Genomic DNA, 24,359 nt, shown 5'->3' on the forward strand with positions numbered 1-24,359 from the left:
CGGTGCACAGCACAGCGTGCATGGACCTTCTCCCAAATTATCACTGAGGAATAGTTTTGGAGAGTTGCTTAGGTGTTGAAAGCTGGGCTGTATGGTCTCTCAGGGTGTCTCCAAGCTCTCTTTTGGCTGACTGTGTGTTTGCCTTGATATGGGACTGCCAAACCCTTTACTAGGTGCTGTTTGCTTAGAGTATATTGCCTTTTAACCAGCTGCCCTGTTGGTTTTCACCCTGTAGATTGGGGACCGGAACGGTGAGCTGACAGCACAGGTGAACATGGCCCAGCTCAAGTCAGCCCTCGGCTTGGGCCCCGGGGATGAGGACATGGGTACAGCTCATCACTATTCTGGGTATGAAGCACAAGGTGAGTTTCTGGGCTTTTGCTGGCACTGAAGGGCTTCGTGAAGGATGTGGTATGGTATGTGGGGAGGGGAGGTGTTTGCAAGTTGGCAACACGGGAGGAAATATGAATGCCAGATGAGGCTATCGAGTGCCTTTACCAGAAAGGAGACTGTGGTATGTTTGCTCTGTGTTTTCCATAAGCTGCAAGGGCAGGGAAGGATCTGCCCCAAAAAGGGCACAGAATGAGTTAATGGAATTAATCTACATTGGGAATGACATTCCATGCACCAAGCAGCAAATCAGCTTTTGTCTCTCTTAAAGCTCTGTAGGGCCCTTTTAACTGATTTGACTGATAAAGCAAGCTTTCAAAAGGTGACTGGCAGGGATTTTTGGCTGCTCTCTTCCGATTAGCACCCAAGGAACAAGCCTACAGAATGGGCTGAAGGCAGGTTGCGAGCATCACTATGCTGGGTGCTGTCTCACCCCTGGAACACCTGCAGCGATGCCCAACTTGGAAACAAAGATGTGGCAAGAGCTGGTCACAGCAGACAAAATGCCTTTACTTACCGCACTGGGCCCTGGGTTGTTCTGCCTCTGCTCCCCAGGGAGCAGGAGAGCACAGCTGAGTCCTCGCCACAGCGTGCTGTCAGCCTGCCAGCCTGACGTGTGTCCCCAGCTCGGGGACCGTCTGCCTGTCCTGGAACTGCCCACTGCAGACATTTGTGGGTGCCTGGCACAGGGCGCTTCCAGCTGGTTGCTCTGTCACTGTGGACAGACTTATTAATTCACACAGACGAAACTGCATCCCGGGAGGTGCCGACTGATTAAATATGACCTTGTTAGTGCAGACACGTTTTCTCAGGTGGTATGTTCTCTTTCCTGTTGGTAGAACTGACGTAGAGAAGATGATGCTCAGTTGAGGCACGGTGTTCTGGGAGGGAGAAAGGCTGGCTGAGTGTGTTTGCTCTCTGTATTGATCTTGAAGGTGTAGTTTGCTATGTCAGTGCTAAAGCTTTTCCTGAGATGTCAAGCTGTGGGTGAGGGAGCCAGTGCGCCCTGCTGTGCCCCATCAGGAGCTGCAGTGGAGCTGAGCTGTTTCCTCAAGGCCATGTGGGCCACAACGGCCGCCTCAGCCTCCTTTTGCACGTCAGGTCCATCTTTATAACTGCTGGGAAACTTATTAACTAGGGCCTTCTGTTCATTCCTGACATCTCGTTAGGGGCTTCCTTTTGGCAAATTATTTTGCTCTGAAAGGGGAACAGGAAATTAACCTCGATGTTGCTGCTGCTCCTGGGACGGAGTGAAGCGTGGAGGAAATGAGCTGATGGGGTGCCAGGTCCCTGAGGCTGGGGAGTGGAGGGGTGCAGGGGGAGGGCAGTGCCAAGGACCTTACGGGCATGAGAGCACTGCATGCTGAGACACATTTGACTGGATGTGTGAGCATATTGTGTGGAAGAGCTGCAGCAGAAGGGGTCGGGCCAGATTTATCTGGGAGAGGGGCTCTGCAGCTCTGACCGTGTTGCAGAAGCAGCAGTGCACAGCCTTTTCTTAGCTGAAAATAATTGAAAAAACAGAGCAAGGGTGTCTCTGCTCTCATAACACACTCCTCATTGAACCTGGGCTTGAATGCAACGTGCTATGGACTGGTCTGGTGTCCTGCTGCAGGCAGGACAGTGTACCTTGGGGGGTAGGGAGGGTCTTGGTCCGAGCAGAGCCCTTCTTGGGGAGAGCTGAGCTTAACGTGTGGCAGTGTCCCCTACATGGGTGGTGACACAGCCTCACTGCCTCCCTGGCACAGCCCCACTGACCGCGTCTCACAGCATGAGACTCAGAGAGCGTGCGGCACTGAAGGGTTGGGATTTTTGCTTAAGGCACGTGTCAAGCCTGGACAGTTACTGGGCTTAACTCAGAAGGTGAGGCAGGGCAAGGCAGAGCCAGCATGTGGCCCGTGGGCTGCTCACTGCCCTCCAGTGATCCAGATGTACTTGAGATGTGTTAACATCTGGAGCCAGTAGTGATTTTTCTCTTATCTGACAGAGCCAGAGCCATGCTGGTCTGTGTGTGATTGCTGGAGGGTGGGAAGAGGGGCTGAGCAGCTGTAGTCAGAGGCCCTGTTCGCTGGAGGTTGCACTGACCTCATTAATCTGTGGTGCCGTTGCTCACATTCCCAAGGCTGGGGCTGTTGTCAACAGAAGGACAAAGTTCCTCCTTCTCTGGAGGAAGACCAGCAAATGACTGGGCCTTGCAGTGCAGCAGAGGGAGGGACCGTAGGACAGGTTCCCTTGTGGAGTAGGGCTTCCCCAGTCGGTGGGATGGGGGGGGTGCTGCCCCTCGTTGGGTCCTGGGAACCTGCTGGGGAGGTAAAAATCAGCTGCCCCTGTGTTTCGTGGGCTGGGGCTGTGCAGCAGCATCTTGCTGGAGGAAGGGAGTGTGAGTGTTGCAGTGCTTAGCCACCACGTGCATGCTTTTACACATGCATCTTGGGTGGGAAAGGTGCTGTCCCTGTTGCATAGAGATTTGGGGAGAGAATGGGTCCACAGGACAGCCTGTGAAGAGGAATCTGGCTCCCTTGATTTCTCCTTAGCTTTTATCCTGGCTTCAGCTCTCTTATTCTGAACTTCAGTGGAGGATGAGAGGCTCTGAGCCCTTGAGAAGAAGGGAGATGTATTTCATGGCTGCCAGGAATTTTGGTACCCTCCTGTGCACCTATTAAATGATTAGAAAAGCATAATTATTTATATTATTAATAGCAGCAATTTACAGCAAGAGGAACATCTGTTTCTGTTAATAGGAAACAGGTGAGAGAGTTGATATTCAAGTTGACTTCTGAACCAGCCGTGCCTTTTGATGTCAACAAATCTCATGATGAGGAGAGCTTTCAATTTGTTTTGCCTTCAGATTATTTTCCTTGCCTAAGGTTATAAAGTGGCTGCATATTCATAAAGATGCTAAAATCATCTGATAAGGCAGGCATGTTATAAAACACATTAATTTTATCAAGCAGGTAGAATAAAGTTTCATAGCAAACTTGAGTTCTGGGAAAATCTGTACTGTTGGCTGAGAAACTGTGAGCCAGACCATCAGGCTATGATGTCCTTCGCAGGTTACTTTTGCTTCTAAGTCTTGGGAATTGCCCTCTGCCGGGGACCTGGGGGGCAGAAGGCATGTCTGATGTTTTCCTCTGCTGTTTTGGCTCCTCTTGCTGAGCTCTTAGCAATTTTAATTAATATTCTGAGAGCAATTGGACGTCAGAAGACAAAGCTGGAGGCCAGGGAAGTGGGGCAGCGCTGCAGAAGTCTTGTGAAAGCAACGACCTTGTCAAGAAATGCAAACACAGAGAGCTTAAAGCAACAAACTGAAAGAAGCTAGAGAGTAGCTAAAACATGAAGCAAACAAACAGAGGTTGTGTGTTTCTCCAAACAACCAAAAATGTGGCCCTGAGAAATGGTCTTGCCCTCTTTCACACACCGCAAGTTAAGAACTGAGTACTCGTAGGCTTTCGCCTTTGGAGAGAAGTAAGGGAACTTGCTGTGGTTATAAGGGAGTTGTTTTGTAGGGGTGAAGGCATCCATCAACAAGAAGCAGTGCTGCCTGGTGCTGGGAGATGTCCCAGGGTGCAAACAGCCAGCACAGCCCTCGGCACTGCTGCTGGATACGGAGTGGGACCGCTGGCTGCCTGGGCCGCCCTTGCTGGCTGCCCTTTTCCAGATCAGTTGGTTTGGGCTGAGGTTTCAGCATCTGCTCAGCAAGGAGTCGGCTGTGCCTAGTCCTCTGCGGGTAGCAGTGAATCAGGAGCACTGAGCTGAGCCCTTCCTGGACCAAGCCTGGTGGCAATGCCTGCCTGGGCTGTCTCTGGGTGGGTAACTCAGGTCTCTGGTGCACTAAACAGAGTGCTGCCTTGCAGCATTCCCCTCTTCAATTCCCCCTTGCCGGCTCTCCCCTATTGAGGCTGGCACCGGCCAGGGCAGCCTGCCAGCTGGGAGGGGAGCACAGAGAAGGGGCTCACCCACCACCAAGGGGGTGGAGGTGCTGGACAGAAGGCAGAGAGCAGCCCGGGCCAGTCTCAGTGCCTCTCCAAAGTGAAAACTGACTCTGGGGTGCTTTTCTTTTGCTCTCATCAGCATGTCAGCCCCAGTTGTCATCTCTGATGGCTGCGGTAGTGTTAGGAGACACTGAGCAACACCTCCCCTGGCAAGCTGGGTGTAGGTGGGGAGCAATGCAGGTGTTCCAGAAGGCATTGGCATGTAGATGCTTTCAGAGCAATGTAAGCTGGTTCCTGGCCTGGTTTCTGTGCTGTTTGCAGTACGCAGACACTGCTGCCCAGCCATGCTCAACAAGCTCTGAGGGCAGGAAAGGACTCGGCCGTGAGCCTGACTTCCCCCGCTCTCTGCACATCTTCTGCTGAAAAAGGGTAGGCACAAGGCTACTCCGCTTGTTTGGTGTTCAGGAGCTTCCATGCTGGGTACTGCTCATCCCTGCGTGAGAGGCAGCCACTTTTCAGGTCTTTTTAAGTGGTGAAGTGGGCAGCTGAGCCTGGGCAGGCATGAAATCCCACTCCTTCCTGAGCAGTGATCAGCTCTGTGTGGCTTTGAATGTGGGTCTTTGCATCCTCAGTGCAGTTTTGAGCTTGCCTTCTTCACAGGAATCTTTGAACCCTTGGATCAATTAGACAGGGATAGAAGAAATCTGCTTTTATGTTTCCCAGCCTGTTTGTTTTTGTTTGTTTGCTTGCTTTAAATATCTTTGAAGTATCTAAGAAGTGTTTAGGGCTGCCGAAATATGCTAGATTGACCAGCCCTCTATTGACGCAAAGCAGGGAGGCGGCAGCGCTGCTAACCCATGCCAGCCTGTGCCTTGGGCAGGGATGCTGCCCAGGGACAGGGATGTTCCTTTTCCATGGTTCACTCAAGCCTCCTGCAAAGGACTGTGCTGGGTGACACCCGAGAGACTTGGCCCTCTGAGACCAGCATCTTTCTGACAGTGGGACAGCCCTGCTCGCTGTGGCTGTGATTTCAGTGTCTAGGTAGCGTTTGCCTTCAACTCGGCAGATGAGTACAGGAGTCACATCACTAACGGCTTCAGCATGGAACCTGCCCTGTTCTTTACTGGTCAGACTGAGTAAGCATAGTAATTGAAATTGCTTAATATTAAGTATCCTCAACTATATTTGATTTTTCCCAAGAGGCAATGGGCTGCAGCTCAGCCTTTTTTCATTCTGAAAATGAAAGCCTGAGGCCGTGCTGGTTAATTGTACCTGCTTATGCAGGGTTTTGATGGATGAGGCTGTTGACTGAAGCAGAGTAGCTTTTGGCCGATTGGAAGGCAGAGTGCAAGGTGGTCTGGTTGCTTTATTGCATGCTAACAGATGCTCAGTGGAACCTTAGCTTCTGAGCTCAGAGGAGTGCTAGCACGAGTGTTCCCACGTGCCTCCCAGTAAGGCACCTGCAGGAAGGTGTCCAAAAAGACCTGAGTCTGTGGTGGTCCTTGCTGTGATGCTTAAGGGAGCAGGGCAGCAAGGACAGCAGTGCTGCTTGCATGGGGGGCTTCCTGGGTGAAGATTTAGGACTTCTAAAGGATGCCTCTTCATTATCTTTATAATGATTTTTTTCTAAACCTGAGTAACTTCTGCTGTTACAGCTGTTAAATCATTCCAGCAGCACTGATGGGGGGGGATGAACCTCTGAGTCATTTGGATTTAAACCGAGTAATTTAGCATTCAGTTCAGACTGCACCAGTATTGGCTTTATGAAGTTTTAAAATATTCTTCTCAAAGCATTAAGAAGTATTTAATGTTCTTTCATCTTGCTCTGTACACGAGCCTCCTTCCCAGCATCAATGTAAAGTACAGCAAGACTTTCAGCTCACAGCAGAGGTAATGCTCCAGGACTGGAGGAGAAGATATCGTGCTAATGAAACTCAGGTGCTTGTTTTATCTTGATGCCAGGGGAAATTGCAAGTGCTGGAAAGGAGGATGAGGAAGAGGCCAGTTCTTGAAGCCTGTGGCAGAGAAGGTACAATGTGGCTTTTGGCAAAGCCGTCTATTAAGTCAAGGGCTCTCTTGTTGTGGGGAGAGCTAACTTTCTGGAAATTGTTGGTTCCTTACACAAACTCCTGCTATGAGCTGGGAAGCCTGAAGTTCCCTTTGGCTGCTGTTCCAGGCTCCTGCAGCCATCCCAGCTCTGGTGTGTGCTGTCTGGTTCCCGAATGCGCTTTCCACAGAGAATTTCCTTTGGTAGCCAATGTGTAGGAAATGCCTATGGATATGATGATCTTCTGTCTAACAGTACCGTGTTACTATTAGGGACAAGATGCCTCTGCTTACTGTTTTTTCTTGCAGCACAGAGCAAGAAAGGGACCGAGAAGAAGCGAGTTCTCTCTCTCACCCAGCTAGAATTACTTTTTAATCTTTTAAAGGTTTTGGATGGATGACCATGGTCTGCTTTGGCACTTCACTGAGCAAGGCAAGGCCAGAACCTCAGCATGAGTCACCGTTATCTCTTGACCGACCTCAGGAGCCATACTCCTTCACTCAGCAGCAAGGCTGGCCCCTAGCCTGGCAGGGGCAAGCACTCAGACAACAGACCAACAGACCTTTGTTTAGCAAAGAGACCTGGCAGCTTGTAGAGGCAGAGCTCATGAATTCAAAGTCCAGTGTGGCCAGGCATGTCCCAGTAGCTGGAAAGTGCCTGGCTGCTGCAAGCTGCTGACTGATTCACAACAGCATCCAGGAGGAGGGATGAAGTACATTGCCCTTCTTTTTAGAGGATTTTACTGTGAGTGTTTGATCGCTGCAAGGCTCTGACATGTGTGTTGCTCTTTCCCTTGCCCTCCCTGAGTCAGTGTTTAGGACTCAGCTGCTGTAATTGGGCTTGTCTAGCTGCTGGAGATGTTGCCTGTGTTAATCACTGTGTGTCACTTTCTAGCTCAAACCGAGTTCCTTTTTGATCTTGTTCAACACAAGCTGATAATGGAAGATGGGAGGTCATGAGGCTCTGCTATATACTGGCAGAGAAAATCCTGTGCTTAGAAGAAAGCCAGGTGTTCCTGCCAAGCTTTTCATGGCTGTTCTTAAATTAGCCCTGAGGTTATGTGCCTCCTCCCAGCCTGCTCCACCCGGTTCAGTTTATCTCCCAGAAAATCCTCCTGTCCCCACAACTGTTAACCTCCCCCAGGCAATGGTCTGCTTAATAGATTATGGTTATGTAGGCCTTCGCTAACATTGCTCCAAGCTTCCATAAGCTCCAAGGCTTGTATTTGACTATCTGTTAGGTGTTGCATGACTGGGTGCTCTGCCTTTTCTAGATCCTGCAAATACACACTAAAATACTTCATTGTTTGGCCTGAATTGCCAGCACTTTATTTGCAAATAAGCCTTATTCTAGCCTTGCTCAGTTAAAGAAAAGCTAATGCTTGTTGCATGTATGGGGGAAAACTGGAATCAAAGATGAGCCCAACATCATGGCAGTTAGTAATAGTTTGTAAGGCTACAATGTGTAAGATCACCTTGAGCTCAAAGATTGCAGCTTTCCTGAGCTATGTTGGTTTTGCCCCCACTGGGGGAGTAACTCCCTTGTGCCATCTCTTATCTCCAAGGAGGACTTTTGCTCCAAGCCTGACCTCTTCCATGTGAATGTGAAGGTTCTTCTGGCATGTGGTCCAGAGTGTCTCCTTATTCCCTCTTCCCATGTCAGAAGCCTCTGTGCTAGCTGCTCACCCTGAATGCAGTCAGCCAAATGTTGAGGGGCTCCTGGGTGCCATGTAGATGTGCAATAATGCTGTTATTTTCAGCCAGTTGTTCAGCTGTCAGACTGGATTCTGGAGGATGCGAAACTCGTGTGACACATACACAAAGCATTTTCTGCCAAATCAGGCAGATGAGCATCTTGATTCAAAAGTAACTTCTCTTTATTACCGCATGTTGTATACACTTTTTTTAAAAGGAACAGTTTTGCCACTGAGAAAAAAACCTGCAAAATTGTTATTCTGGAGAAGGTTTTTGTAGTGCTCAGGATCTGTCTGGAAGGTTGATATTTGCTCAGCTGTGTGCTGTCTGTGTGCCAATGAATACAGCATATCAGAGCAAACATGCTGAAGGCTGATCTTCCCAGCAGAAGAGTTTCATTCCTGTCCTTTTGGCTCCCAGCTCTGACAATGGAGAGCTGAGGATGGAGGGCTTTGCATTGGGACCAAAGTGTTCTTGAGGAAGTCTGATGTGACACCACATTGAAAACAACCTTCCCACAGCTTTCCCTGGCCCTTAGTTATGGCTTGACCTTATTACTTTCACGTGTACTGTCCTTTCTGTTTTGAGCCATATCTGCTCTCGGCTTTTGTCTAGACCGTGCAGCCAGAAAAGCCCTCAAATAACTGATAGGGAGAAAAACGTTGTTTTGCCCATCTAACTGTATCATCGGACACAGAAGGGGCCAGAGCTGTCAGGATTCCCCTGGTCCTTTCCTGTCTAAAGGATTGGGGGGTAAGCAGATGGTCCTTCCCATGGATCGACACACAACAGCTTGGTGCCAGCGTTTTATGGTGTAGTCATCATAAATAACTGATATTATTTCCTTTCTCTATTTAGAGAAAAGTATTGTTCTATCCCAGTAACAACTGGGAAAACAAATGCCAGCATTTATCACGCAAGTGCTGGCAATAATAGAGGTCAAGTGGATTTATAGAGCCAGAACCCATTATGTGTTTGAAGACTAATTAAAGCCTTAAATGAGATGCTTGTCCTACCGGAGGCTGCTTTTTTTTTTTTCTTCTTTCTTTTCTTGCTGCTGTGCTTGCTTTTTTTTTTTTTTCCCTCTGCTCTTTGAAGAGCTTGCTGTAATAATGGAGCATTAGCTTGACAGAGCTTTCCTGATTAGATGTCAGTAGCGTATGATTTGAGATGCTCTGTGAGCATTCAGATTGCTGGACTGTATCTCCACTGTCACTTCTGAGCTTGGTAGGGTTTACGGACCAGTCTTCCACCCCAAACAACTGGCTGGCTGGTCTAATTTAATCATATTGAACAATATCATAGAGTTGTCTGCTAAAATCAAGGTTCTGAAATGCTGGGGTCTGTACAAATGTGGGGAGGCAATGTCCTGGACTGGAAGAACTCACCCAAAAGACAAGTCAGTATCTCAATACAGGTACAGAGAGAAATGACCTTTTCATGAAAATACAGCAAGTGCTTATGCCAAGATTTGTCATGTTCTTTGGGGTGCAAAGCTTGTGTTCTGTGGGATAACTGCTGCCGCTGAGCTGTGCGTGCTGCTCAGCTGGGAGCGGTGGGGGTGGGGGTGATGTTGGCCGTACCACCTTTCCCTGTTGGTCTTCTGTGGAGTCCACTGTCAGGTTTAATTCTGCTTCCTCTGGTACAGCTACCCCAGAGGGATACAGCGTGTTCCTGGCCTGCAAATAGAACTGTCGCTCGATCTGCATCAGCGGGGGGGGGTTGCTTCGTCTCAAACAGGGATGGAGTAGGCAGCTCTCCAAGCTGCTGGAGATGGGGGAGAGCCTAGGAGTTATCAAAGCACATGTCAACTTGATGAGAGCTCCTGGCAGGGCTCCCTGAGTCGCTGCTACACATGTTCTGCTCGATCTTGTCAACTCTGAAATCTCAGGAGCGCCAGTCGGATATGGAGACTGTCCATAGAGGAACAAAACTCTGCCCACACTGTCTACCCAGCCTTGCTCTACTGCAGATTTACATGGGGTGACCCCATCACCATCCTAAGATAAAACACTTCCTTGTGTTTTCAGTGGCTACAGCTCACTTTGTAGCAAGGTACTGCTAGAGAATTTTTGCTACATGAGCATTTCTCTTCTAATTGCACCCTGAAATCTGAGGACTTGCCTGTTCAAGGGCCTCCCCATGGCACAGGAAGAGAGTCCTTCTGTCTGGAGACCGTACTGATCCTGTCCTTCTGGGCAGTATGGAGCTGGTGAACAGATACCAAAGGGATAGGAGAAGAATGGGGGGAAAGATGCTGTGCTTGCTGCGTGCACCGTGTTAGCACTGGTGTTTAGTCTCTCTATCAGACATGCAGAGGCCAGTGTTGCTCTATGCTGATCAGCTTAAAAAGCCCAAGGAAGGTAGGGAGCATGCACTACCAAACTTCTGGCTGTGAAGAAGAGACTGTAGATAAAGGTTCCTGCATCCATGTCATCACAGGTAGCACAAGGATGTGCAGGGGGGCCATCCCCATCTCTGCAGGGTGGAGATGCGAGACAGAGAAAAAAGATGGGTATCTGATGTGGATATGTTGGGTTAGTGTCCCAAAGACAGAAGAACAGGGAGTGTTTGTGAGATGGGGGGATGTGAGGGAGCTATAGGAAGAAAGGATGTCTCATATGCATGCAGGCAAGAACACAAGTATCTCCCTCTTCTCTGTTGCAGTAAAATTCCCCTCCCCGGAGTCCATTGCTCTCTTCCAGGGAGGGAGGTGACTTGCTTCATCGAGTCTTAAAATACAGGAATGTGAAAACCGTTAAACTCGCCTCAGGAACCAAATTGCAAAAGCAAAAAGTTAAACCTCCTCCCCCCCCCCCCCCCCCCAAAAAAAAAACCCCAAAAGCCCAAACAAAAACCAAAACTCCTTGGTTCATGGTGGCGTTGAGAATCATGGGCAGGGGGGGAAGAGATTTTTGAAAAAAAATATTTAAAAAAGAAACAACAACCCCGAGCCTGAGCACTGAAAAGAACAACATCCGAGGAGCTCCAGGAAAACAAGGCATGAATACAGCTAGTCAGTAGCATTGCTCAGCTGATGTTCACAAGAAGGTTTCAACTTGCTCTATTACAGACCTCAGTAAACCTTAAAGACAGAGAGAGCATTTAGAAATGCCCCTGAGGTTTTCCGTTACTCTGCAGTAGGCTTGGTAAACATGCCAATAAATACTGGAGAGAGAGGAAAAAACCTTCCAGAGCAACAGACCCACGTTTTCAGCTGGTCAATCTTTTGCATCCACGGCGGCTGCTGCTGCTGTTGTTGATCGGGACTGGGGAGAAAGAGGCAGAGTTGAACTTTTGCTGAGTATTAGGCGGTGCTGCAGGTATTTCTGGGAAAAATAACTTGGAGGAGGCTGAGAGTTACATCTGGAGCCATCTGAGGGAATGTCCTGGTCAGAGACGGAAAGTTAATGGGACTCCTTCTGTCGTGGGGTGCCTGTGAGTATCGAAATCTCTCTGCTCTCCTGGAAGATGAGTATGCTGCAGGCTACTGAGCCTGTCTGCTGTGGAGTAAAGGGGAGAAGCTCCCACATGTGTGGTGGGAATTGCTGCCTATGTTGATCCAGTTTATGATAGCCCAGACTGATAGGTCGCCTCTTAATTCTGCTAGCTGCTTGTTTTAATGGCGCTGCTTGCTCCACCTGCGGGACAGCTTGTGGTGCGTGGGGATGGCAGAACCGTGGGCTTTTGTGAGGCCAGCATTTGACCCCGGTGCTGGTTGTGTTTTCTTCTGGAAGAAAATAGCTGAGTTGGATGGCTCTGAAGTTGAGTTTTTAACTCCCGACTTCTTCTCCTAGCTCAACTGAATGTGAAATCCACATAGTAATAGAGGATCACCAGCATCAAAACAACTGAAAAAGACAAATTGTTCTGCGTGCCCTAATTGCTGAGGTAGTCTCAGCTGACTACGTATATTAAATTAACAAAGGGGAAGGCAGGTTTTCTCAGGTCGGAGATTAATGGTTTCTGGCCAGCAGTTTAATGCTATTGCAAATGTACAAAAGCACCTGAGGATGGAGGTGTATAATTAACGACTCTTTAGACTGTTGGAAATGATGTGCGTTTATCTAATCAGACACACTTTCCTTCTTTCTTGCTTTCCTGGAAGTGGCTGTTAAAAGCTGCTGTGACGCACGCTCACTTCCAGATGCTGGCCTCGCCTCTCGGGCATTGCTTTGAAACCCAAACATACCATCTGATTAAGTGTTTGTAGGTGGCTTTTATTCCAGACCCACCTCACTGCTCCACAAATAAGACTATAGGTTATTCTGAGGGAAGCCGAGAGCCGTGAGCAATGTCCAGAATAGTCATTGTGCGTAACCGGGAGCCACCGGGCACAACCCGCCGCTGCCTTCCCCTTGCTGAGCTCCTGCCTGACCGATGTGGCAACAGCCAAAAGCCCTTTGCTCGTCTGGCAGCATGGGAGGAGACCTGGGGCCAGCGGCAGCCTCCCTGCTGCTGCACAGCCATCTCCTCTGTGCTGATGCCCACAGGTTGCTGGTGGGAGCGTGGTGGAGCGATGGGAGCTGGGTGTGGGGTGTCTTGTATCTCCCACTGAGGTGGTACAGGACCTCAGCTTTGTTTAAGAGCTCTGGGTCCTCTCAGCTGAAAGCTGGTATCACTGACACTCTGGGGGAGTGGAAGCTTTGGCGGCGTTTAGCACGTGGAAGGGAAGTCCTGTATGGAGCGAACCGGTGTCTCTGGCAGGGCGGTGGGTTGTGCCTACGCACTGAGAGTGGTGCAGCTTTCTCCATTTTATGGTGGTAGAGGGCTCGGGCTTGATGGCTTCAGCTGTCTTTGTAGCCGAGTGCACATCCAGCCTGTGATGATAGATGTGCTCAGCTACCAGAAAACCATGTCGTTTCATTGGTACCCAACAGCACAAGCCTTTCCTAACCTGCTTGCAGGAGGTGCTTAAGATATGTTACTGAACATAAGATACCTTAGATAAGATATCTTAGTAAACATGAGCAAAGAGTGAAATAAAAATGGTAAAATCAAGAGTAAAAACCCTTGCCAGCGTCAGCAGCAATCCCTGACCTTCTGGGATCAAATCCTGTTGTTACTGAGCTGCTGCCAAGTGAGTAACTGGCTTTGCAGTGCAGAAAGGGGTAGAGTTTGGTAGAAAAGATGACTGCTTATCATTATATGTTTTCCTCGCTCTCTGCGTATTTACATCAGTATCTGTTCTGCACCTATTCACCAAGCCTGATGTCAGTCCCTTCTGAACTTACAGCCTAGTAATGAGGTCATCTTAAAACCAAGCTGGTGCTAGTGTGCTTTTTGGAGTAGAGAGACAGAAACATGCAGAAATATTTTGCTGATTTGAGCCTTTATGGCTGCAAGAAGTAAATCACTTTAGGGTAGTGAGGGGCAGTGAAATTAACTTTAGGTCATTTATAACTAAGATGTGATGTATGTGCATGACCCTTAGCAAAGTCCCAGCTGATCTGAGCTTGTCTTATATCTCATGAATCTGAGAGAGGTTGAACTTTTCCAAGCAGCGGTGTCTCTGGAGTTGGTGCGGTTTAGATACAACTGTGGTCGCATTTGGAGCCCTGGCTGAGCTGGATGCGTGTTAGTGTGGGAATCCCTGCTACCTGGTGGCTTTTTCCATTTAATCACCATGTTCTGCTTATAGTCAGTCTTGAATTGGTTATGAATTTTGTGCCTTCTCTCTCAGTAAGTTTGTCCAGTGAGCAGCTCAGTGGCTGGCACCCTGGGTTCGAACGGGGTCCATGGGGACTACTGTAACATAAGCAACAGTGCTGTTAAGTGGTGGTGGGAAACTGGGGAATCTTTAGGTTTGGTAAGTTTGCTGTTGCAGGAACCACACAAAGCTCAGTGGTTTCCGTTCTCAGGGCTCAGCATGGGGATGGGTTTCAATTCACATGCATTCATTCACCCTCCCCCAGGATTTCCCCTGAAGCTTGGAAGTTGTCATGGGACCTTGAGTCCAAAGCTTTCATTTCTGCCCTGTTTGGTGGTGTTGGGATGGGATGTCATGTGGTGCTCAGCTAAACTGAACCTTCAGGAAAGATCGGGGAAGGGGAGCAGGAGGGTGAAAGGGCTGAAGTGGTGAAGGCATCCCAAGCCCATTTTGTAAATCCTGGCTGTGTAAGTGAGCAAGGCATTAGCAGCTGGGAGCAGGTTGGAGGGAGATGTGGAGGTAAAGAGAGTTTGGAAAGCAGGAGTTGGAGCTGAACTGTGCTTCACCCACTCTGTTATTGCTGGAATACTAGGTTAAAATGAACTTTATGAAATCTCAAACAAACATGAATGCTGCCAAATTTTGATTTCTCTGTCAGGTTCAGGGCAAGGTTTTGCTCCACTTAAGGCTGGGCCTATAATAGTTAGAAAATATTTGCTCCTTCACTTAGTTTTCTAGTCCTTGTGACTGTAGAGAAAAGCTCAAAGCTTCATCCCAGATACGTTCTTTAAGTTAAAAACTTGAAGATAAAGCAACAAATCCACAGATGTATTAAACTATATTTTTGTTATGATTTTTCTCAATGCCAGTCCCATGACTTGTGGTTTAGAGTGACGTTTGTAACTCCTGAATTCCAGAGACCTCAGTTGAGATCAGGGTCGTAGTACGACCTGGCTACTTGTTCAATAGCAAAAGCTTCATGCAGCCCTAGCTGTTGCTGACTGTGGTGCAATAATGTTTTGAAAAAGACCCAAAACAATAGAGAAAAAAACACGTTTGAATCTCAAGGACAGCACAGCTGCAACATCCCGTCCTTTTGACTTTGTAGTTAACAGGAGCAGGGGGTCTGCCATGGTTTGAATTTTATCTGTGTGACATTAGTGCTGTCGGTGAGTGACACCCTCCTGATGCGAGAGTGCGTTGTTTTGCAGGAGCCAGGCCAAAGAGACTCCAAAGGAACAGCATGGACAGCTTAGACCTCCTGAAGTTCCCTTCTGAAAAGGTAAGCAAAGGTGTCTGGCCTCAAAGATTAAGTATCAGTAAGAACCTGTAATGGCTTGTTGACTGGCTTCATTTGCAGGGAAGTATGCAATTAGCAGATATCATTGGAGTCGATGGGATTAACCAAAGAGGGTTTCTGGAGAGCTTGGAGGAGAGGAACAGCTGGTCTAACTAAAAAGGCACTTAACAACTGAAAGCTGAAAAAGCCACTTCTATGCTTTTTTGAAAAAACAGCCCTTTATTGAGAGGATAATCGTTAGCATTTTAGCCCCTTTAGTGGCTGGTGGCAAATCTCAGTGCCTTATTAGCCCAGCAGAGAGCTGCATTCAGCACAAGCAGGGAAGGAGAGGTCAGAAGCAGGAGATGGTACGTTGCAGGAGGCAGAGGGTATTTATTGTTCCAAGGGGCTCTAGGGACTGCCTCTGCTCTGGTTCACTGCTGGAAATGTCACATCCAAGCAGATCAGCATTTTCTCAGTCTCCCCAGGGCAAAGGCTGTTTCTACAGTCAGCTGGGAGGCACTGAACCTTTCCACCTACGGGGATCATTTAAGTTTCTGAGAAAACCCTGCACAGGATCACTGGGTCGGCCCAGCGGCAGGCACTGGTGCTGCCATGGGGCTCTTGCAAGAGTGTTTTGGATGCAATTTCCCTTCCTCTCCCCTGCTGCAGCTCCTAGGGAGAGCTGATTACAGTCATGGGAGAGGGTTGTTTGCGTCAAGCTTGCTATGGTGAGGGTGATAAGATTGTAAAGAATAAATCAGCGGAGTGAACTGTGATGTCTCCAGAACCCTCTCGTTATTGTCTCACCCTCTGTGCCCTTTGTTTCTGCCAGAGATAGCCTTCAAAGTCAGCAGGGACCCCTGTTACTGCACAGGCCAGGAACTCTGCATGCCAATGCCTCTGCGTGGAGCTGTGTGTCTGGGCAGAGTCTATCTGTGAGGATGCACCCGCGTCAGCTCTGAATGCCCCAGCAGACAGCGGGAACGCTGCTTCCCTGATCGTCCTGCTCTCTCCAGCCTGTGCCTTATTCCTTGTTTTGAGCTTCTCTGGTTTGAGCTCCCAGCCATTGGTTCTTGTTTATTCTTCTCTCTACCAGACTAAAAATCTCTTTATTGCATGCTGGTTTTTACCCTGAAGGTGCTTATGTGCCATAATTGAGTCATCTATTCTTTTTGTCATGAACTAAACAGTTTGAGGCCTCTAACTAAGGCAGTAAGGCATTGGAAGGCAGTTTCTTTCCAGTTCTGAAATCTACTTTTGTGGCAGCCTTTCAAAATGTGGACACTGGCCTAGCTGCAGTTGGTCCCATCAATAGCAGCTAGGGAAATGAATCTCTCCTTACTTGTTCTCACTGTTCCTGTTTCTATTGCAAGGAATGGAAAAGTAATTTTGGCTACAGCATCCCACTGTGCTGTTGGTGTGCTGTGAATTCAGATCCTGTTCAGTGTTCTTGGCTTTCTGGTGTATGTGCCCTAAAATCCCAATCTCTTGGGCCCTTGGGTCATGTCCTGAGCTGTGCTTGAGCTTCCTTCACCTGCATGTAGTTGCTGCAGTGAGGACACCCTGGGGAGTCCCCTCAGTGCTTTATGTGTGATAAAAAGGGTGGTTTGCAGCCCAGAAACACTGAAGCCCAAAGCATCAAGCAGGTTTAGGCACTCTGTTCCCACCAGTAACATGTAAAGTGCCTGGTGCCTTTAATAAGTGTCTTTGGAGCTAAACGCTGAATACTCCTGCTGATGCTTCTGTACAAGGGCCACATCTGCATGACAGCAGTAATGAGGCTGTTGTGATAATACAGGCAGGGCTATTAACCCGAGTCTTTTGACAGAGAACAGATAGAGTTGTGTGTGTGTTTTGGGGTGAGAAAGGAGGAGCCAGGCATAAGGCAGGGCCTGGAAAAGCAAAGAGAGGAGCTGCAGTGAGAAGGGACAAAAACTAGCATTCAGGAGGTGTGTAATCTCTGTCACCTCATTTCCCCCATGCATTACACGGGGGTGATAATCCTATATTTTATATGGTCATGGGAGCACTGAGCACAAGCCTTTAAGAGAGCAAAGGAAGACAGCAGTGAGAGAACAGGGGACTGCTGTAGTTAGTCATGTTACCCTGCGGTCCCCCCGTGCTTCTGGTAGCATAAGGGTTGGCAAAAGAGCTGAATGGGACTCCAACCATTCATGTTAATCCGCCTTTTAGGAAACTGTTGGGTAAGGGCTCCTCTTCTTCATTAAGTCAGTGGGAGGCACTGAGGCAGGCAATGCTCCATGTGTGCTGGGAACCAAATCCTAGAGATGGGAAATGCTGTGGAGCATCTAGTGTAGCCATGTTCCCTGGGGCATGGCCGGGTTATCCATGGTTCAGTGTGGGCTTGCAGCATGGTTGGGTCCTGGGAGGAAGTGAAGATGCAGCAAGTGGAGGGACTTGTGCCAAGAGTTTGGTATTCTGGGCAAGATAAGCTTGCCACTCTGGAAGAGGTTTTTATGAGTGCAGTTGCCAGAAATCACCAGCAGCAGTGACTGCTTCTGGACCTTTCATCCATCATTCTCTATGCCTGTAAATAAACCAGCCATGCCTCTACCTCCATACCTGGATTTTTTAAGAGGATGCTACTTTTCCCTGACTTTTCCCTGTGGATAAGTTGACTACTCTGTGTTGTTGGGGTCATGCTTCTTCTCCACTCATTAAAATCACCCGCTGTGGAGATAGGCAAAACGTCCTCATTCAACCCTGCACATCATGAGTGGCAAATCACACCATTTAAACTCCGCGTTAACTTCTTGCTTCTGTGTGTCTCCTGTTCTGTGGATACTTGCCAACAGATCTCCACATAAACCTGAGACTAGCAATTTGTGCAATGACTATTTCTTGTTTTCCCAAGGACCAGAATGGGGACAGCCATCACATGGGAGACCTGAAGATCTCTGGAAAAGAGTTCTTGTCATTACCTGCAAGGTCAAAGAAATACCGGGAGCACCAATCCAGTTCAGAGAGAAAGTCCCAGGGGTCAAGTACATCGCCACTGGATACCAGTGAAGTCCGAGTCCAGGTGTCACAGTCGGTAGGAAGATGGGTATTTTTTCTCCAGTGCTGATCTGGGAGTTTCTTACAGCATGTTCATTCTTACTTCATTTCTAACCTGGTATGGGTGGCAGCATGGCCTGTTGGCTGGAAAACAGAGCCTGCATATAGCTTTACTGTTGACTGTTTGGGCAACTGTAGGCAAATAATTTTGCTTTTTTGAGCCTCAGCTTCACTGTCCATTAAGCAGAACAATGGTACCAACCTCCAACATGAACTGGTTTATGAGAGCTTGGTATTAAGTGGTGGTATTGGTAACCTTCTCTTGAAGGATGAGAGTTTAGGCCTGAACTTTCCTGCGTTTGGGACTGTCAGGATGTGATGCCTTGAATTCCAGAAAAACACAGCTATTTGGAGACCTTGCTGTGTGGACGCTGATCAAGTCAGGCTTGTTGGGGTTCGTGGGGAGTGGGCTTGTTGCCTTCAAGCAACACAGTTCTTTTCGGGTTTTTGATGAGCACCTAAAAATGCTAGTTGCCTTTGCCAAATCTGGGACCTTAGGTATTGTTCCCTCTCATCTCCTGATCACATTGATGGTCTCCAGAGTGGCGATGTGCAGAGTGGTCTCTTTGAATTCATCAATCATTAGGCAGAGATAATAGAAAATCATTGTCTAGGAACTTCTCTTTGGAAGCAAGTTAGGTGGAGCATGCTTCCTAAAGAGCAGAAGCTGGCAAGAGGAGCTGACCCTGATGTCAGTGATTTATGGGTTACTGGCATGCAGCAAGTCCTGTGTTGGGTGTTGGAAGAGCTCTGACTCTGCCTGTGCTTGGATCCCCAGAAGGCGGTGGGGATCCATGTCCTGGAAAGATCTCCACGTGCCTTTTTGATGTCTTTAGCATGAACAATTGAGCTGTTTGTTAGGCTGTTATCTTCCAGTTGTGTTGATGTTTATGTTGTGGTACATGGCAAATACAATGTACTGGGGAGGTTTCCTGCAGCTGTGTTGGTTTTGTTCTCAGTCCTGGAGACAGGGATCACACCCACAAATGATGGCATGTTTCTGGATCGTGGGAGGGGGCTTGGAGATATTTGAACTTGGTGATCTCAAGGGAGAAGCCCCAAGTCCTCAGCTTGTTGTTGCCAGGAGATATGGAGCATAATAGCAAAGATTTAATGATCGCATGGGTGCTTGAAAGTATTTAAGCTCTTACTTTATGCTGAGACTGTAACACACTATCACAGTCCTGTGATCATGCAGTGATTCCAGATGGAATAAATCCAAGCCAGGAAAGATAGGCCTATTTTTTCTTGGCATTTAAGAAAAGCGAAATAAAATATTTTCATGCGGGGTAAGAAAGGGTCTGAGCTGCAGAGCTTGGGATGAAGCCTGTCTGTACAGTGGGGATGCTTGAAAGTGTTTCTAGCACGGAGTCCTTTGTTCCGTGTCTGCAGATCACGGGGGGAACATATCCTGCTCTACCTGTGTGCATGTGCGTACATACACATCCCTTTTTGACCACAGACATTCCTGATTTTCAGTTCTCTGACCACCGGAGACAGGATCTTTACACCAGCTGGGCTTTTTTTAGACTTCTCTGAGCTCATTCTTCATTCCCAACAGTGCTCATGGAAATGGTCTAATAGGAAAAGCATTTCCTACTGCTCACCGGTGCAAACATGATCATTAGAAAGAAAACAAAGCTCATCTGAGCCAGAAAGGAGACAGCAGCACAGGGGCATCTGAGGCAATACAAAGGCAGAAAAAACCCCACTTCTGCCAGAAATAGTCTTGTATTTTTAACTCAGACGTTCAGCCAGAAACCAAACAAAAGTCATTCTCCGTCAAGAGCAAGGCAAAAAGCATTCCTTAGCAGTGTAGTTGTGAGTACATAAGCTGTGTCTAAGAAAAGGCCCCATGGGACATTGCCAACCACCAGTGACCTTGTGACAGTACACGTGGGGTTTTGGTGAATGTCCATGAAAGAGCGAGTGTAGACATACACTCTCCAGTCGCAGGAGGTGCCTTTCAGACCCCTGGGGTACGTGCTGGTTCCTGACTCTGATGGAAGTGTGTGAGCAGGCGAGGGACACGCTGCTCCTCCCACCCTTCAGGGGATGGGGGACCATGCAGCAGGGATGCAAAGGCCAGGGTTTGCTCTTGCAGAGTGGTGGTTCTCTGCCTGACTGCTGCCATCGTCTTTCACCAGCTGTTCTCCCAAGGCCTCTTCCCTGTGTGCCCTGACTTTGCAGTGTGTGTGTGTTAGCTCCCTGCTTGCTCTGGATTTGTGAGCTGAGCCCCAAGAGTCCATTTTTAGTTCAGTTCCCAGGCATGCCTGGTGCACATGGTAGTGAAACAACATAGAGTGAATTCAACAGGACATGCAGAGCAGCAGTATATGGGGAAAAAAAGGGTATCTTCCTCCTTGCAGACACTAAACGTGTCCTGTTTTATCCCAAAAGAGAATACGTCAATGCACTCAACAGTGCTCGTGGCTGGAGGAGAAGGTGACTGCCTGTCTTACGTTTTAAAGAATGTCCCTTATTCAGTACCTAATGGACCATAGTCCATATCCCATAAAAATGACAGTGACAAGTGTTTTATTGGGTTTTTCTTCAGACCAGTAGCTATACAGAGTTACGTAGCATGATCGGCGTTGTGGTCTCTGTAGGCAGGTGCTCCAAATGGCAGAGGGGAGTTTGCTTGGCAAAATGCAGGTGGGACACTGAAGCCTCCCAGCATTGCTCTTGGTGGAGCATCCTGCCATCCTTCCTTGCCAAGGAGGCTGGAGCTTCCAACTAGGTTTTGCTGCTGCCTGTGCATCCACAAAGTGAAGGTAGCTGTATTTATATCCCCTTTCCTAAAGTTTTCTGAAACACCCTCAGAAATCCAGGAGCTTCCCAGAAGCCAGAGCTGGAGAGGCTCGGGAGGTATTTGAAATTCTGCCCTGATCCCTGCAGTGCCTGGCAGTGCTGCATGCATGCTGTTTGTCCAGGCATAGGAATAAATGGTCCATCACCCCTGTTGCAGGCAGCAGAGCCTTGCCGGCACATGGCTTACACCAGCTGGTTGTCTTCAGACCGTGTCCCGCCACACATGAAATACCCTCCAGAAAGGGCTCTTTTGCCAGAAGAATGTCTCTGCAGTATGTCCTGGTGGACAAGGCTGGGTCACTTCAGGTGAATTTTGTTTTGTGTTGGTGCTCCCAGCTGACGGTTATGCCAGCCTGACTTTGTAGCGTAGGCCAGACCTCAGAATGTTTAAAGTCCATGTCGTCCTGCAGGTACTTGCCAAAAGCAAAGCAACCCATTGCCTTGTGTTCTGTGTTTGTCCCCATCTGTCAGGGCTACCAGGGCCATGTCGGTCTGTTGTATGGGAGTGTGGGTGGGCTTTTTTGAAAAGCTGTAATTCCCATCCATGTGAGTTTTTTAAAATCAAATGTAGCAAACCCCACCCAAGATGGGAGAGAAGCTTTCCCAGGTCAGGCTGTTCAGGCAAGAATCCCCCCAGATTCCTTGTTTTGTGAATGCTCAAAGCAAAAATCCTCTTTAATCCATCAGTAAACAGCAAGTCCTTAATTAGAGGTGAGCTCTAATAGTTGATTTCAGATGCTTTTATGGGATGCCACAATGCTCTCTGTCCCATCAGAAGGCGTGAACTCAGACTGCGCGCTCAGTCCTGCGTGCTGCTCTCCCACGGTTGTTTTGCAGAGAGGAACCGAGGCTGTGCCCAGGGATGCCCAGGAAAAAAAAACTCATCCCAGGCCCCAAGCTGAGTGATGCAATCTCTGGATAAGTCCTGCTGTCAACACAGCTTCTGACCTCCTTCCAAAGGGGCCTTACTGCAGCAGGCAGGTCCCTGGGACAGCGATGTCCCGTGGGTGCAGCGCCTGAGTCAGAGCTCCCGGGTTCGTTGCCCATCTCTGCCACCGGTTGCCTCTTGTTTACCTCCCTCTTCCCCATCTGTGTGATGGGGTAATGCTGCTTCCCTGCCTACCCTGGGGAGGTTACAGAGGCGTGATGATGGCTGTAAAGTTGATTGAGCTTTGGATGGCAGGAGCTGTGGTGGTGTTATTAGCATGGGCGATGATGATGCTAATTACTGAGCTGCTGGGAAACTCCCCATGGGAGGAGGCGGGAGAGGGGAGGGGAGGCAGGGAAAAGTGAAGGGAGGCGAAGTGAGCTTGGGGATGGAGAGGAGCCTGTCCCTGCTGGCAGCTCTGTCGGGCCCTGGGAGAAGGGCTCAGCCTGTTGGCAAAGCCGTGGGGATGCTGGGATGGATAGGAGAAACCATGGCCCAGGTGCTGCATAAGGTAGGAGAGCGTGCCAGGGCCTGCGGCAGGTCCCTCCGTGCGGCTTAGACCTTCCTTGCCATTGCTGTGCAAGATGCTGGTGTTGCAGACGATGGAGAGCTCGCGCAGGAGGGTCGCATCATTGGCGGGGCAGACACGGGCTTCCTTACCCCTCCCGTGGCCCCGTGAAGTAGGGGAATTTCCCTGCCATGGCTTGTGGTCGCTGGGAGGAGAGAGACCAGCACTGCCTGGGTCTGGGGGACGGGCAAGGGCAGGGTCTTCTTCACCTTTGAGGTCAGGTCTGGAGCTCCTGTGGGAGTACTCAGGGCTGTGAGTGCCTGGTTCTCCACAGGCAGAGCAAAGGTGGGTTTGGTCCGGGAGAAGCTGGTGAGGGTGAGATGCGTTTGATCACATTTTCTCTGTTGCAGCAGAGCTCTGAGCACTAGTAGCCACATTAGAGCTTGGTCCCTGTGCCTGCAGTTGCAGGCGGCCAGAACCGAGCGCTCCCTGGGACACGTGCACGGCACACCTTCTGCGTTTCCTCTCTTAAAAGTAATATCAAAGCAGGAGGTCTTGTACCACATGAAGCTTGCAGACATCAAAGGCTAGCTCATAAATTTAACCCCTCTGCTCTGCTGGGGAGAAGGTCATAACGCTCTAGCTCTTGATTGGCTTGGTAACAGCTGCATTTTAGAGGGTTACTAGAAGGATGGGATTTTTCTAACACTTCGGAAATATCAGAGGTTGTGTGTCCCTCACCCCACTCTCTGAGAGAGCAACCACTGGAAAAAGGAGAGGGTCTATGGAAGAAAGGGGCTGTGTATTCCTGAAAAGACTGCCTGGGGAGGGGCTGGGGACCTGCCCCAGTTCTGGGCCTTGTGTTGAAGGTCAGTACTGAGCTAAAGTCTCTGAGGTCAATGGGACTGTGCACGTGCCAGGGCTAAAGCACTTCATTGGGTCAAGGTCCAACAGCTGGAGCAAACACCATGGAGAGAGGTAAGGATCAAACCTAATCCTCTCCCCTCCTTGGGGATCCGTGCTCTAGAAATGGTCCTGTTCATCTGGACTCTTCCCAGGGGAGTGCATCAGCTCAAGGGAGCACTTCCTTGCTCTTCAAATCCGTCCTCCACCCTGTCCTCAGCAAAGACTGTTTATAGTCAAGAGAAAGAGGAGCTGCACTTGATTGCAGTGACGACTTGCAGAGATGGCTTGCTGATGTATTTAGACACTGAACAATTTGCAAGCATACTGCATCACCAAACATTCCCTAGGCCAAATGTTTTTATAAGACCTTTTTTATGATTACAGTGAGAAGCAACCATAAAAGAAGGGAAAATTTTGTAGATCATACCTCCCCGCTCCAAAGGCAGGTTGCCAGAGCTCTTTTGATGGTTTCTCTCTCATGATTTACTAGGGGATTGTCAGGTTGTAGGAGCGATGCACAGAGCAGATGCTCGTAGTTGACCCTCTGCCTGGCCTGCAAGTACAAGATTTCAGTTCCTGGTGTCACTGGGCAGGGAGCAGAGCTGGAGGGCAGCGTGGCATCCGTGGCAGAGCCGGGCAGGGAGGTCCTGCCTGCCCCTGCTGAATCGTGTTGTTGTCCAGGCAGCGCTCGGATGTTGGGTGCCCCCATCCATCCCCTGTGACTTCACCGTGGACTGCAGAGTTTGCCAGATGGATGTTGGGGTGCAAGGATAAATACAGCCTCGGGGGCTTCCTCCCAGACACTTGCACTCCAGCCCCAGAGCATCTTTTCCCTGGTTGTCTTGTATTGTTTGAGAGAGGATTAAACTGATACTTCCTTGCAATCCCTCAGGAACTTGAATGTGGCAGGGTTGCACCAGGCAGCCTTTGCTACTCTATGGTGGCTGTCAGTGCATCCTCTCTCTCTTTTAAGATGAGGTAGCCTCTTTGTCTCATTGATGTGTAAACTACCGCAATGCAAGCGCAGTGCAAATGCACACCCTCGTTTATCCCACAGCCTTTATGTTTTGTTTAACTGCATGGGTATAATTATGCCATTATCGTTGGTCAGACTTTCTAGTGTAAACGTGCTC

At 49.0% G+C, this 24,359-nt stretch overlaps 1 protein-coding gene across 1 annotated transcript in view; it reads left to right on the forward strand.

Moving 5' to 3' along the window:
- GPSM1 (G protein signaling modulator 1) overlaps positions 1 to 24,359 on the forward strand; it is a 60,651-nt gene that overhangs the window by 13,810 nt on the left and 22,482 nt on the right. Inside the window, 3 exon segments of the mRNA XM_052814388.1 lie at positions 236 to 362; positions 14,925 to 14,995; positions 17,871 to 18,050. Coding sequence (XP_052670348.1) covers positions 236 to 362; positions 14,925 to 14,995; positions 17,871 to 18,050 — 378 coding nt within the window.

This window comes from Harpia harpyja, chromosome 19 (assembly GCF_026419915.1).
Source record: "Harpia harpyja isolate bHarHar1 chromosome 19, bHarHar1 primary haplotype, whole genome shotgun sequence".
NCBI lineage: Eukaryota > Metazoa > Chordata > Aves > Accipitriformes > Accipitridae > Harpia > Harpia harpyja.